Genomic DNA, 14,895 nt, shown 5'->3' with positions numbered 1-14,895 from the left:
CCACTCCTGCCACCCCTCCGCGGCGGTGGTACCGCCCAGCCCCGCCCCCCCCGCGGCCCGGACCGCGTGGTGCTGCCCGTGGCGCGGCGCTTTCAGCGGGAGAGCGGGAGCCGCTGTCGGCCGGGGAAGAGTTGTTGGTTCGCCATGAAGCCGCCCAAAGTGGTGCCATGGCGGCGGCTTGTTGGAGTGTCCTTCGGGATGTACACGGCCGAGGAGATCAGGTGAGGCTCCATGTGTGCGCTGCCCGAGCTGTGCGGGTGCTGCTGGGTACTACGAGTCCCAGCGTGCCCCGCGGCAGAGCGCCGGGGAGCTGCGGCAGGCTGTGGCGCGCGGCATGCTGGGACTTGTAGTCCGATTGGGCCGTGGCCCAGCCGCCGGCATGGCGGCAGCCGAATTTTAGACAAAATCTCGCATCGCTCGAGGGGACACGCTGACAAAATTATGTGATTTCTTAGTAGAGCGGCTAGTCATGTAAAATAAATATTTGCTGCGATATGAATGATTTTGCTCATTGTATAATGAAATCAGTGATACAAAAATTCCCATTGCATTCGCAAAATGCTCTCAGAAAGATACTTTATCAATGGAGAAGATCACACAGATCACACAGCTACTAAATGCCCGTGTTAGGTTGTCTCGGGATCTCTCGCTGCTCACAGTGACCCCGAGAAAAGTTGGAAAGTCTCTTTGCCCAACGTGGTGCTTGAAGAAGGAATCAGAGCTCTTCAGTTCTCGGTCTCAGGATTGTTTATTGTTCCTTATCTATAAAATATTTTCTTCTGTCCAGCTGAGGTCCGTTCAGTACGACAGTCAGAGGCACTCTGGGGCGGTGTTATGTCTTTGTACTAAAAACTACGTGTACAATATTTACAATTACTTCCCAATACCTATCACCTATGTTAGACAGTGAGCTTCTACTCTAAACCAGTCTATAAGTGCCCACATCACGGCAGAAGATGGAGGCCAAGAAGAAGAAGGAGAAAGGCTGGACATGCCCAGATCCCTCCATCTTGCCCCCTGAACCCCTGTTCTAAAAACCCCAAAATCAATTTTTTCACCCCGTGATAAATTCACTATCATTCTACTTAAACTGTTGTGGCTTGCAGATCTTCATATAAGGTTGGTAACTTGTTCCATGGGTCATAATCAAAACCACAGGCATCTTGGGCTCTGTGCCAGAGTCTCTGAGCCCCCTGGCAGGGGTCTTGGCTGTCCTGGGTTCTGACACTAGTTGTACCATTCAAGCTTAGTGCCGTTGATTTTCACTTTTTCCTTTCACCACTTCAGGAAGCTGAGTGTGAAGGCCATCACCAACCCTCAGTACCTGGACAATGTGGGCAATCCAGCTGTGAACGGGCTCTACGACCTGGCCCTGGGGCCGCCGGACTCCAGAGAAGTGTGTGCCACCTGCATGCAGAACTTCAGCAACTGCCCCGGGCACTTCGGCCACATAGAGCTGCCTCTGCCTGTCTACAACCCCCTGTTCTTTGATGTATGTGTTATAAATGTACTGAATTATTGCTGGGCAAAGGGCTGCTGGTGCCCAGGCTGTTGTGTGCAGTTCTGATCCCTCAGTTTAGGAAGGATGTTGAGATGCTTGAGTGCATCCAAAGGAGGCAGCAAGGCTGATGAGAGGCTTGGAACACAAGCCCTATGAGGGATGTTTGAAGGAGCTGGGGCTGTTTAGCCTGGAGAAAAGGAGGCTTAGAGGTGACCTTATTCCCCTCCTGAAGGGAAGTTGTAGACAGGTATAGATCAGTCTCTTCCACCAGGCAGCACTGACAGAACCAGAGGACACAGTCTGCAGCTACGGCAGGGAAGGTGTAGGTTGGATATTAGGAAAAAAATTTTCACTGAAAGAATAATAAAGCACTGGAATGCTCGTCCCAGGGAGGTGGTAGAATCACCATCTCTGGATGTGTTTTAAAAAGACTGGACATGGCACTTGGTGCTATAGGCTAGTTGAGGTGTGAGGGCATGGGTTGGACTCAGTGATCTTAGAGGTCTCTTCCAACCTCATTATTCTGTGATTCTGTGTGGTTGCAGTCCTTGAAAACAGTAAAGATTTCCCCCTGTAAAGGTGCCAAGATCTGTTTTCTCTTTTAAGTGTAATACCAGCAGATGTAGTAGAAAAATTTTGTTGTGTCATGATAATTCAACATAAATAGATGTTTTGAAAAATATGCATTTTGTTGTAGCTGTTGTTTTACTCAATATTGACAGGCAGGTGATGGGGGATCTTCATCCTGAAGTATGTGACTGACTGCAGGATGTCATGCTTTAATTAAATGAATGGCACAGTAAAAATTATCATTTCCTTTAAACAACTACTGCACATGAACAGCTGTCTACTCCTCCAGTTTTTAACAAACCTGAGCTGGGATGAATTTTCCTCCTGAGGTGCTGATCTCACCATTTTCAGTAGCTGCCTTTTGCACAGGCTACTAACTGAGAGTCAAACCTCACTTTCAAGTGACCGAACTTAGATGAGGTACCTGCTTCCAGCTTTGTTACAGCTTTGAGTCAAATAACTGTATTGACCAAGGGTTAAAATCCTGCAGCAGTGATTCCCAGCCTGAAGGGGAAGAACTGTGCAGGGGGAGAACTGTGATAAATAATAAAACCCACTGGTAATTTCCCAGACCTTGAGGAAAACATGATAGTGTGAAGGATCTTGTAGGATTGAGACCAGGATGTTTCATTTTACGAGTGTGGGGGTTTGGGTTCCACACTCTCCTCTCTGGGGTGAGCTGTCAGGAGCTGTAATCATGGTGCTGTGTAAGAGCAGCCTGGGTGCCAGAGCTGCTGTAGATACCACAATTGGTTCATGTGTCTGTCATGTAGGCTGTCTCTTCACAGGGAGCAGCAGACACAACTCTCTCCCAGGACTTTTCCTGGGGAAGGCAGTGAGAAGCTCAGAGAAGAAGAGAAAACAATTCTTACCTCTATTTACTGCTCTTGTTGTTTTGCACATGTGGAATGTCTCACAGAGATTGTTTAGCCAAAGTGATTTGTGAACTGGACACCAGTGAAGGTTGTTGTGATTCCTTGGCCAGCTGGGTCAAAGCTATGTCCTGACTATCTCAGTGACAGGTTTTTCTTTAGTATAGTGTCTCTTTAGTATGTAATTATGTATAGTATTAGTGTAACATTGTATAGCTTAATAAAGCAATTGTTCAGCCTTCTAAATCATGGAGTTGATTCAGAAGGAATGCATATTATTCCCCAATACATATTATTCCCTACATTGGGGTCACCCTGCATCGATAGTAGACAGCCTGCTGAGAGTTTAACTACAGATTATGCTTTGCATATGAGTTTGGTTGAAATAATTTTTTTTTTCAAGCAAATTCTTTATTATTAAAATTAACCATTAATCTAATTCCCCAATTATAGTAGTGTGGTATTTTTAGGTATTTCCCTGTCGTGGGGAGGAAAGATGAATCTGACTCCATGTTCTTAGAAGGCCGTTACACTACATTACATTGCATTACGTTACATTACATTACATTATGTTACATTACATTATATTATATTATGGAGTACTATACTAAACTGTGCTAAAGAATAGAGAAAGGATGCTGACAGAAGGCTTAACAAGATACTAATGCAAAAATCGTGACTCTCTCCTCAGGGTCCAACACAGCTGGACTGTGATTGGTCATTAAGTTAAAACAATTCAGATGAAACCAATCAAACATTCAGCTGTTGGATGAACAGTCTCCAAACCACATTCCAAAGCAGCAACACACAAGTACATGAGATAATATTGTTTTCCCTTTTCTCTGAGGCTTCTCAACTTCCCAGGAGAAGGAATCCTGGCGAAGGGATTTTTCAGTATATATGATGGTGACGCTCTTTAAATCCAAACAATTGCATTTACTTGCTTACTGTGCAAGCTTGTACATCTGCCAGGATAATTTTTTCTTCCCCTTTCCTTTGCAGAAATTGTACCTTCTGATCAGAGGGTCCTGTTTGAATTGCCACATGCTGACGTGTCCCCGAGCCGTGGTTCACCTGCTGCTGAGCCAGCTGAAGGTGCTGCAGAAAGGGCTGCTGCATGCTGTCCATGAGCTCGAAATCATCCTGAACAGGGCAAGTACTCTGTGATGCTCCATCCCTTTTTGGGTGCTCTCACAGCTCTAAAGCTCTCTGCCAATTTATCTTCTGTTCCTTGTAGTTTATAGAGCAGTGTGCAGATGCAACAGGCTCAGAAATTGAGGAGGAGTTGAATCGCCACGTGCAGGAAATGTTACAGAGTGCCCAGACAAGGGATCGGTGCTCAAATGTAAGTACTGGCAGTGCTTCTCCTGAGATCCTGGGCTTTATCTAACTCTTAAAAGAGTGATGTGCAGGACATGTAGGTCCTGGATTTTGAAATTGAGGAGGAGTTGAATCGCCACGTGCAGGAAATGTTACAGAGTGCCCAGACAAGGGATCGGTGCTCAAATGTAAGTACTGGCAGTGCTTCTCCTGAGATCCTGGGCTTTATCTAACTCTTAAAAGAGTGATGTGCAGGACATGTAGGTGTATGATTTGTGTGGGTGCTGGATTTTGGAATTGAGGAAGAGTTGAATTGCCACGTGCAGGAAATGTTACAGAGCTCCCAAACCAGAGATCGGTGCTCAAATGTGAGTACAGGCAGTGCTTCTCCTGAGATCCTGGGCTTTATCCTCTTAAAATAGTGATGTGCAGAGCAAAACCTGGCTTTGTAGGTGCTGGATTTTGTCCAGTTCTGAACTATGTTATGTTTAGAGGGCTTTTTGAGGGAAATGTCTGAAATTAAACTTAAAAAGGATTTTATTTCCCGTTAGTGTGACTGTTGAAATTCCGGAAAATAGGGAAATGTCTGTGCAGGGAAATGTTTTGGTGGTGTAAATGCCATGTTAAAATCTGATACTGCTGCCAGTACACCACCTACAGATGTTGATACTTCTCTGTCTGATGCTCTGACTGTTTTGAGCTGCAGAACACATTTTGAGAACTCATGCATCCAGCTGACTTGCAGAATTACAGTGACATTTTTAGGAAGGCTTGTGTAATTGAATTCTAATTTCCATCTAAATGTAGTTTAATGTGCATGGTTAGTAGAGGTGAGTGAAGAAGATACTTAGATTATAAGATCATTCAGCAAATTTGTTTATAAGCCAGTTTTAATTCCTTGATCACTTGTTTTAAAACTAAGCTTAAGCACTTTGTAAATCATACATTTATGAGCTGTCAAAATAAGTGGTTTTTTGTCATTTTTATACTTACCTAAATCATCATTAGAGAAAAACTTTAAATTACAATACTGACCTGAAAATTAAAGACTTCATGGAATAAATTGAAAAAGGAGCATGGAGATCATTGAGGGATGTGTTCCTCCAGCAAATGGGAAGATGATGAAAGAACACTACAGATCAAGGCATGAATTAATCAGTACATGGATGTGTGTGCATTGATACTATTAATGTTCATGTTGTAATGTTGATTGTGTGCTGTTTAGTGAAATCTTCATATGACATATTTTAGTTTATTTTTATTATATTCATTATTTTTAAGGGTTTTTTTTTTCCTTTACCAGGTCAAAAATGTGTGTGAGTGTAGAAATAAACTGGTATCAGAGTTCTGGAAAGCACACATGGCTTCAAAGAAATGCCCAAACTGCAAGTAAGTTTAACTACATGAGGAAGCTGGTTTTTGGTTAAATGCTGTGTTTATATTAATCTTTATTTCCCTGTCCTGTTTGGGATTTTTCCCTTCAAGATCCAGGAGATCACTGGTGCGAAAGGAGCACAACAGCAAGCTGACAGTCACCTATCCTTCCACAGTGTACCCTAAGTCAGGACAGGAAGGCATTCTGGATGAAACAGCAGGTGAAATATTTGTTTTCTACTCAAATATGTTTGCACTTTTCCCCTGCATTTAAGGGGCACAGATTCTTAGCAATGACTGTGCACTTGGAACTCATTTATAAAAAATACTGATTATAACAAAACCAGTAAGCTCAGGAGTCAGAGTGAACCCAATTCCATTAAATTTCTGTTTGAGAGCTGTTGTGCTTTTGCAGCTTTCTGTGTCAGGAAAAGAAGTACAACAGCATAATCTTTGTCAACTTTAGGGTGGTTTTGGGGCACTTCATTTTTGGCAAGTAGTTGATTTTCTGCTGGATTTTTTAAACAGAGCAATTACAGGTAAAATTAATTAGGAGGAAGTTGACCAACTTCAGAAAGAAAATCACATAATCCTAACTCATGTGAATTGATTTCCTCTTAAAGAATAAAAGCCAAAAAAGAAAGAAGGTGGCACTTTCCAGGATTAATTAATTTGAATGAATTTGAACCTCCTTTTCCTTCTCATATCCTTGATCCTTTACACAATGAGACAGAATTGAAGCAGACATTTTTGTGTGTTATTTAGCCCTTAGGAAAGGTTTCCATAGAGAGTTTATTTTGTTTTGATTTAAATGCTAGATTAAATCTCTGAAGCTGTGGCTGAAGAAGCAAAATGGGAAGTATTCCATGTTCTGAACTGGGATGGATCACCCAGTTAGGTACATTGTGCATAGCCTGTGATGGTTAACTCCCAAAAGGGAGTACCTTTAACCTTGGCATTGATGCATTTCTGTTTGAGGAAAGGAAAGGTTTTCTAGGTGAATGGAGAATTGAACTTCCAATGTGCAAAAATCTGCATTTCTGAACCTAAGCCAGAAGAAGAATAGGACACTGTCTGAGGTTGTGGGAGAATTGCTTTTCATCGAGTTGTAGAAATTGAGAGCTAAAATCTCTGGCTTTGTTTTGAAAATAATTGATTGTTTTGCTTTTATAGTAGCAAAACCATGTGTTTTCCTTCCTCTCCAAAGCAGAGGTAGCCCAGACTCTCACCTAATATAGAGATGGTGCTTTTGTCTCCTTCAGTTGAGTATTTCATGGAAACCTCCCTGGTAGTACCTGAACCCCTCTGAAAGCTTCCCCAGTTTCAGGCTGAGACTTGATTTGTGTTTTGGTCAGGGGATGAGATCATTTGAAGGAAGGTTCAGTGTGTTAGAGTGGAGTCTTATTTCTGTTATATTCATATTTACTAGTCACAGAAATGGTTTCTTTTTTACTTAATTTCATATTCCCAAAGCAAACATTTAAATGATAATTTTGATGTAGATGTCAGCCACTATATTTTGTATGTATATTTTATATTTCCATTCCTTCTCTGAGCTGGAAGCACTACTGTAAGCAAAAAACTCCCCACACCTTTCAGAGTAATGTCTGGAGATTTTTTTTTAAATAACTATTTTATTTTTATTTTATTTTTTACTTTTCAGGTATTGATGAAAGCCAGTTAGGGAAGAGAGGTTACCTGACACCAATGACTGCCAAGGAATACATCCTGGCTCTGTGGAAGAATGAAGGTAATGGTTGTGAAGAGTAACATGACTTTATTTTCTGTACCATTTACTGGCCAAATCTGCAAATCTTCCAGTATGAACTCCTTGTCAAATCTTTGCCTTTTGCCTTAGGGGCTTCTGGCTGCAAAATAGGTTTTGTGACAGGACTGGCAGCCAGTGAATGCAGAGACCTGGATTCAATTAACACTTTGATCATTTATTCTCAAATTGTGGCTCCTCACAAATCACAACAGTTGTTAGCAGAGGCTGTGATTTCCTGTGGTGCTGCACCCCACAGTTACACTGGTTAAAGACTGAGAATGGATTTATCAGCCTCTTTTTTGGGTTGCCTGTGCTCTGAATCTCTCTGCACTTGCCATGAGAAACCAAAGCTCTTTTGTGAATCAGTCACAGTTAGTTGCTGGAACCTTTCTTCCTCTACTTCTGCTTTCTCCATTTGCTATAATCTATATTTCTGTCCAGAGTTGTTCCTAAAATACCTCATATGTGACAAAAACTGTGTCTGAATGTTTTTATTTTAAACAGGCTCAATAGTGTTAACTTAGCAGATTCTTTAGACTTGATTGACCAAGTGCATCTGGGGGTTTGGATTCCCAAACAATAGCAATGAGAATGAATTTTTATTTATTTTGTTTCTTTTTAGGTTTCTTTCTGCGTTATCTCTTCCCTGGGATGGATCCCCATGAGAGTTCAGAATTCAGTCCAGACATGTTTTTTCTAGATCTGCTTGTGGTTCCACCTTCAAGGTAAAATTTATCCCCCCAAAACCTTGTAGAAATCACAGGATTTAGTGCACCCTTTGCAGGATTTGGAGATCCAAACTCCTGTAATACAGACACTGGTCTGCTTAAGTGTCAGTGGAGTGTTTAAATAATAAAAATCACACTAGTAGTTGATAAATTCTATTGTAACTTCAAGTGAGTTCATTAGAAGACTGCAATACTAATTATGGAAAAGATATATTTTAGTATTTTATATTTTAAAATATACTTTAGTATTTAGTATATACTTAGCATATTATAAGTATATAAAGTATATTATAAGTATATATTAATATAATATATGCTTATAATATATTAAATACATAGTATATATGTAGTGTATTTATATTTGGTATTTAGTATATCTATATTTAGTATTTTAGTATTTTTATATTAGTATTTTAAGTGAATGTAGAGTATTGTAACTGCACGGTACTGATAGAATTTCTTGTTACGGATCATTCATTTTTATGACTGTCCCAGTAGAATATATGAATTTTTAAATGCCCACACTTAGCTTGGATTATTTCCCATGCCCTGAAGATTTAGCTTAGAATGTTTGAGGTTTTTCAAGCTGCTTTTGAGTGGCTTTGGTCCTCTGAGGTGATTTTGATTTGCTGTAGGTACCGTCCTGTGAATCGCCTCGGAGATCGCCTGTTCACCAACGGGCAGACTGTGAACCTGCAGGCTGTCATGAAAGATGCCCAGCTGATAAGGAAGCTCTTGGTTTTCATGGCCAAAGAACAGTGTCAGCCAATAAAGATCACAGAAGAAATTCAAACAGTAAGAGTTGCTGGTTGTCTTATTCTTTGCTTTTTTTGGATGGGTGGGTCGAGTTCAGGAAGGCTCCTGTTTAAGCTGTTCCTGTGACAGATTTTGCCTGAGCTGTTGGAATATCTGCTGATGGAGATGTTCCATACCATTTGGTTTTTTCCCCTCTGCTCTTTTCTGGCTGGTGCAAAGGGAAAAAACCATTTTGCTCAGATTCTCTCAGCCATGGATTTTTGTATGTGAAACATAACAGGCTCCTGTTTTTAGAGAATTAAATATGTACAGCACAAACAGTTCACAATAAAACTTTGCCAGCATTTCAACACATTAAAAGAGGGGCGAAAAGTCACTTCAGTTTCTAAGCCTAGTGGAGCCAGTTGTGATTGTGTTTATTTTTTGACAGCTGATGTCTAAGTAGGATGTAAAACTTCATAAATAATATAGTTAGTAACAATATTTGTCTGCTTCTGCCAGTTCACATAGTTGTATAGTGTAAATAACAGTGCATGTCAGCTTGCCTCATTCCATATTTGTTCATCAGTTTATCATGGAGGGGTCTTTGACACTGGGCTCAGTTTCAGTGGAACTTGATTTACATCTGCAGTGTAAAAACATTTTGGAGACACTGTTAGTTACTCACAATGTAGCCACTAGATGGAGATCTGTTCTTAAAGCATTTGACAGGAGGTCAATGAATTTTGGATGTGACTGGTTTAGTGGCTTTTAGACTGAAAACAAAGTGATGTTAAGTGATAAAATCTCTCGGATTTACATTATTTTAATCTAAGAATAGGATTTTCTAGTTACAGTGATTCCTAGCATGGACTGATTACCAGTGCAAGATAATTGTGAATGTTTCTTTTGCTATATTTAATACTGTAATTAACACTATAACTTCAGCCTAGTAAGTAGAAAGTATTTTTTGTTATGTTCAAGTTTCTAATTTCTGTTTTTGCAGGAGACAGGAGAGGATAGTGAACCTCTGGACCGTTCTGTGCTGACAACAATTCCAGGACAGAGCATTGCAGATAAGCTGTACAACGCCTGGATACGCCTCCAGAGCCATGTCAACATTGTGTTTGATAGTGACATGGACAAGCTGATAACAGACAAATACCCTGGGATTCGTCAGGTGGGTACAGGCTGGAGTCTTAATTAAAACAGAGAAGCTGATGGAGTAAGAAAAATGAACTATTTGTGGTTAGTACATGGGCATTTTCATGCCACTCCTCATTGCAAGAATCCATTTGGTTTTCCATACTTGTTGCAATAGGACACAAAATGAACAGCACACACAAGCTGAGATGTCCAAGGTAAAAACAGAGCAGTTTATTTCCAAACTCCAATATTTATAGACTTTCAAAAGTGGCCATGGATTGGAGGATGAAATTGCCACCTCTCCAGCCACACTGGTCAAACCAACAGTCCATCAATTCTCTCCTCCTCCAGAAAGGAATGCAGAACAATCATTATTTACATGAAAAGTGCGTGAGAAACTCCATTACAAAAATATAAACATCAGAAGGCTTAGAAGAACTTAGAAGAGCAGGGTGACACAGACTTGCAGGTTCTAATTGTCCCCTTGTGTTTCCCAAGCTGTTGGAGAAGAAGGAGGGGCTGTTCCGCAAGCACATGATGGGGAAGCGCGTGGATTTCGCTGCCCGCTCCGTCATCTGCCCCGACATGTACATTGGGACCAACGAGATTGGCATCCCCATGGTGAGCATCCATGGAGGACTGTGTCCTCCTGATGGCAGTTTGGCAGCAGTTTAAAATCCAGATCTCTCAGTGCTTCAGGAGCTTCACAGATGGATTTCACAGCTACCACATGCACAGACCCACACCTTTGGAAAAGTTTCCCATATGTTTCCCACACGGTACAACAGTGTAGCTGAACAGGCCAGGAAATGAGTATGGTGAAAATATCGAGTTTCAACTGGGAATCTAATTAACCAGGATTTGATTGAGATAGTGGATTTCCTCATCCATGATTAGCAAAGCCATGTGGGGTGTGGGATGACCAATAGTGATCAAGACTTTGATTAAGAATTTCATCTTGAGAGAACCCTTGATAATTCATCTGCATCCAGACTCATCTGGACTGTTTCCTGCCCAGGGTTAGTAAGGAGGGAGCGGTGAAGTGCAGGAGATTGTTACTGTTCCAAAACGAGAATACCACATCTGTGAAAGGGGAGTTAAAAAAGAAAAAAAAAGAAAAAGGTGTACTTGCCTTGTGGGATTAGGAATTGAAGTAAGTCTGTGCAAAAGTAGATCTTGTTCCTCCTATGCTCTTTGTATAAGGTATTTTTGAGGTATTGCAGTGTTGGTTTCTCTGGGTCTGGATTGAAGGCACTTGAGGTGGTAGTTTCATGCTTGGACTCAGGTGTTTATCATTTCTGATCAGTAAAACAGTCTCACTGCGGTGAGTTTGGCAGCTTTTCATTAGAAAGGCACAAAATGGCCAACAATCTCTTGTTACAAGGGCTTTTAAGACTAAACTATCCAATGAAGAGCTGACACCTGGATTATTTTCCCTTTTAACCCAATAACTGATCCCAAAGACCTGCAGTGGGGACTTTTCTGCCCAATTACAAAATGCCACCCAAACCCATGGAGAAGAAGGAAGAAGCAGCATGGAGAAGAAACCCAGGATGACACCCTGTGCCCTCCATCTTGCTGCCATCCACAACATACTAAAAATCCCAGCACCTAAATTTCTCACCAAGTGACACACCCACACTGCTCTCTATAATTGATTTCACACTTTTGTGGATTCTGGTCTATCTTGAAGTCTGGGAAACTTTCTCCATGTGGGTGAAAGTCAGTGCTGCCCTGGGGGTCAGGGCACCCCAGAGCAGACAGAGAAATATTCCTGGTGCTCTGGGTTTCCACACTGCAGCTTTAAGAGAAGGCTGTGGTAATGTCACCAGCTTCAACAATCCTTAAGGATTTTTAGCTACACAAAGATGACACCAACCCTGAATTTGAGTTTTTCATTGTCTTGTCTTTGAAGGAAATAGGTAACCTGATGATAATGTGCTTTTTCTCAGTATTTGTTGGCTTATTTGCAGAATCTAAATCCATGATTGCTTTGTTTAATTGCTAATTGAGTTTCGTACCACAGTAGAAAATTGTGAAAGGGACGTTGTTTCTATTTGTATGGTAGAGGATTTTAAAACAGAATTGTGTTTATTTGGCACTAGAGTAGACTGAGGAAATGCATTCAAGAGCTTAAAGTAATTTATATTTGCTTTATATTTCTTAATTTTTGACGCTGTTTGATCAGTGATTTTTAGATCTTTAAGCCAAAATTGAACAACATGTTATTTCTCTCCTCTCTTCCTTCCTGTCCAGGTGTTTGCCACCAAACTGACCTACCCTCAGCCAGTCACCCCCTGGAACGTCAAGGAGCTGAGGCAGGCTGTCATCAATGGCCCCAAGGTGCACCCTGGGGCCTCCATGGTCATCAACGAGGACGGCTCGCACACGGTGCTGAGCGCCACCAGCCTGAGCCAGCGCGAGGCCATCGCCAAGCAGCTCCTCACCCCCTCCTCAGGGGCGCCCCAGGCAGGCCTGAAGATTGTGAGTATGGGCACGGCCCTCCTCCATCTCTGCTTCGGGGGTTAGGAATAAAAACATGGTACTTTTTCAAATTCTAAACCCCATTTTTCCTTCCTTTGCTTTCTTCAAATACGCGGTGTGTGGCATTCATGGTGCCAAGATGCAGATTGTTCTCGGTGGCCTTGGCAGTGCTGGCTTAGTTGGGCTCCATGATCTTAGAGGTCTTTTCCAACCTAATTGATTTTATGTCAGTTGTTTCTCTGTGCTACAGTTTAATCAACCTTTGAAACTTCTTAACTGTGTCCCTGTCCCTTGCAAGAGTTGGAAAAGCACTATTTAGCTACTAGGGCAAAAGTTTTGGTGTTTAATAGTTGTTCTAAGATCTTCTTCTTTGATGGCAAGGCCTTATTGGCATCTTGGGCTTGTGACAGCTCAGTTGCTTTTTAATCTTAGCTATTTGGATAACATGTGACCACTCTTTACACTGTTATAAGGTTAATTTGGGTCTCCTGTATGACAGCGGTGGCTGGCACAGGATTTACCAACCCTAGATTTACTATGGCTAAGTCACGTTTTCACATTGTTATGTATTACTTTGTCTCTCATAAAGGCTTAGCAGAGATTTGAAATTTAAGTCTGAGTATTTCTGTGATGTCAGTTCTTTCAGAACCTGTCACAGAGTTAAACATTTAGATTGTACAAACAACTTTCCATGCTCTTGTTGGTAATCAATTAAGTAGATATTTGAATGTTACTAAAAGAAAAATTAAAATGAGACTGTTCTGAGAGACTCTGTTCTAGATGAGGATGTACTGTGTTGTACTCAGAGCTGAACTTAAGAGATTCTTGGCCTCTGCTTCACTTACTGAAAACTGTTAATAGCAGTTCAGCTATTGCTACCTTAGTCTGGGGTGTCCAGGGCTGGGTATATTGTGGGAGGTATCAATTCAGCCCAGTGGGCTTTGGATGAAGAGCTGATTGATCACTATGGTTTGGGGGAGTTTATGGGGAATGGCTGTTTGGTGGAGAGCAGAGGGCATTCAGGGGCAAACAGTTGATTCTCTCAGAGTTTTACACAGAACATGAATACCAGAAAGGAGATGTTTTGGAGGACACGGTCTCAAGCTACATACAGTATTAGATGTACAAACAACTTCCATGCTCTTGTTGGTAATCAATTAAGTGGATATTTGAATTTACTAAAAAAAAATTAGAATGAGACTGTTCTGAGAGACTCTGTTCTAGTGAGGATGTACTGTGTTGTACTCAGAGCTGAAATTAAGAGATCTTGCCTTTGCTTACTTACTGAAAACTGTTAATAGCGTTCAGCTATTACTCCTTAGTCTGGGGTGTCAGGCTGGTATATTGTGGAAGGTATCAATCAGCCCGGATCATTTAATGGGCTTTGAATGAAGAGCTGATTGATCCTATGGTTTGGGGGAGTTTATGGGGAATGGCTGTTTGGTGGAGAGCAGAGGGCATTCAGGGGCAAACAGTTGATTCTCTCAGAGTTTTACACAAAGCATGAATACCAGAAAGGAGATGTTTTGGAGGACACGGTCTCAAGCTACATCAGGGAAGGTATAGGTTGGATATTAGGAAGAAATTTTTCACTGAATAATAAAGTACTGGAATGCTCTTCCCAGGGAGGTGGTAGAATCACCATCTCTGGATGTGTTTAAAAGACTGACTGGCTATGTCTGATGAGGTGAGGCACAGTTGACTCGACGATTAGGTCCCTTCAGCTCGATGATTCTGTGATTCTGTGGGTCTGTGCGTGTGTTTAAAGCTGAATCAGTGCTCTCTGAGGCACCTGTGGCAGCTCCCCCGGTGTCTGTGGCTCTCTGGCAGGTGTGCCGGCACATCAGGAACGGGGACGTGCTGCTGCTGAACCGGCAGCCCACGCTGCACCGGCCGTCCATCCAGGCGCACCGCGCGCGCATCCTGCCCGCCGAGAAGGTGCTGCGGCTGCACTACGCCAACTGCAAGGCCTACAACGCTGACTTCGACGGCGATGAGATGAACGCCCACTTCCCTCAGAGCGAGCTGGGCAGGGCAGAGGCCTACACCCTGGCCATCACTGATAAACAGTACCTGGTGCCAAAGGCAAGTACAGCTGCCACAGACTTTTATTTCTAGATGCAGTTGTGTCGCAGACATCCTGTGTGAAAAATCCTTTCCTTGGGATTTTTCCTCCTGAGGAGCCGAGAGGCCTCAAGAACAAAATGTAAACATTGATTATCTGCTGTGGAATGCAACAAATAGATCTGTGATTGGCCCATGTAAGATGTTTGTAATTAATGGCCAGTCACAGCCCAGCTGGCTTAGACAGAGAGCTGAACCACAAACCTTTGTTATCATTCTTTGCTATTCTATTCTTAGCCAGCCTTCTGATGAAACCTTTTCTTCTATTCTTAT

The 14,895-nt window shown here is 42.0% G+C and overlaps 1 protein-coding gene across 2 annotated transcripts in view; it reads left to right on the top strand.

Annotated features, from left to right (window-relative positions):
* The first annotated feature begins 41 nt into the window (after positions 1–41).
* Positions 42–14,895, top strand: part of POLR1A (RNA polymerase I subunit A) — a 35,766-nt gene continuing 20,912 nt past the window's right edge. Inside the window, exons 1-13 of one of the 2 annotated variants that reach the window (XM_064711976.1) lie at positions 42–221; positions 1,288–1,492; positions 3,946–4,095; positions 4,181–4,288; positions 5,567–5,652; positions 5,749–5,858; positions 7,301–7,387; positions 8,028–8,130; positions 8,769–8,928; positions 9,875–10,048; positions 10,513–10,635; positions 12,271–12,498; positions 14,329–14,583. In XM_064711976.1, coding sequence (XP_064568046.1) covers positions 145–221; positions 1,288–1,492; positions 3,946–4,095; positions 4,181–4,288; positions 5,567–5,652; positions 5,749–5,858; positions 7,301–7,387; positions 8,028–8,130; positions 8,769–8,928; positions 9,875–10,048; positions 10,513–10,635; positions 12,271–12,498; positions 14,329–14,583 — 1,866 coding nt within the window. In that variant the 5' untranslated portion in view covers positions 42–144. Of the gene's footprint in view, positions 222–1,287; positions 1,493–3,945; positions 4,096–4,180; positions 4,289–4,564; positions 4,632–5,566; positions 5,653–5,748; positions 5,859–7,300; positions 7,388–8,027; positions 8,131–8,768; positions 8,929–9,874; positions 10,049–10,512; positions 10,636–12,270; positions 12,499–14,328; positions 14,584–14,895 lie in introns of those variants that run through there. The other variant, XM_064711977.1, reaches the window with a different exon arrangement.

The sequence above is a fragment of the Zonotrichia leucophrys genome, chromosome 4 (genome assembly GCF_028769735.1).
Source record: "Zonotrichia leucophrys gambelii isolate GWCS_2022_RI chromosome 4, RI_Zleu_2.0, whole genome shotgun sequence".
NCBI classification, from domain to species: Eukaryota; Metazoa; Chordata; class Aves; order Passeriformes; family Passerellidae; genus Zonotrichia; species Zonotrichia leucophrys.
This window is presented reverse-complemented; position numbering and strand designations above follow the sequence as displayed.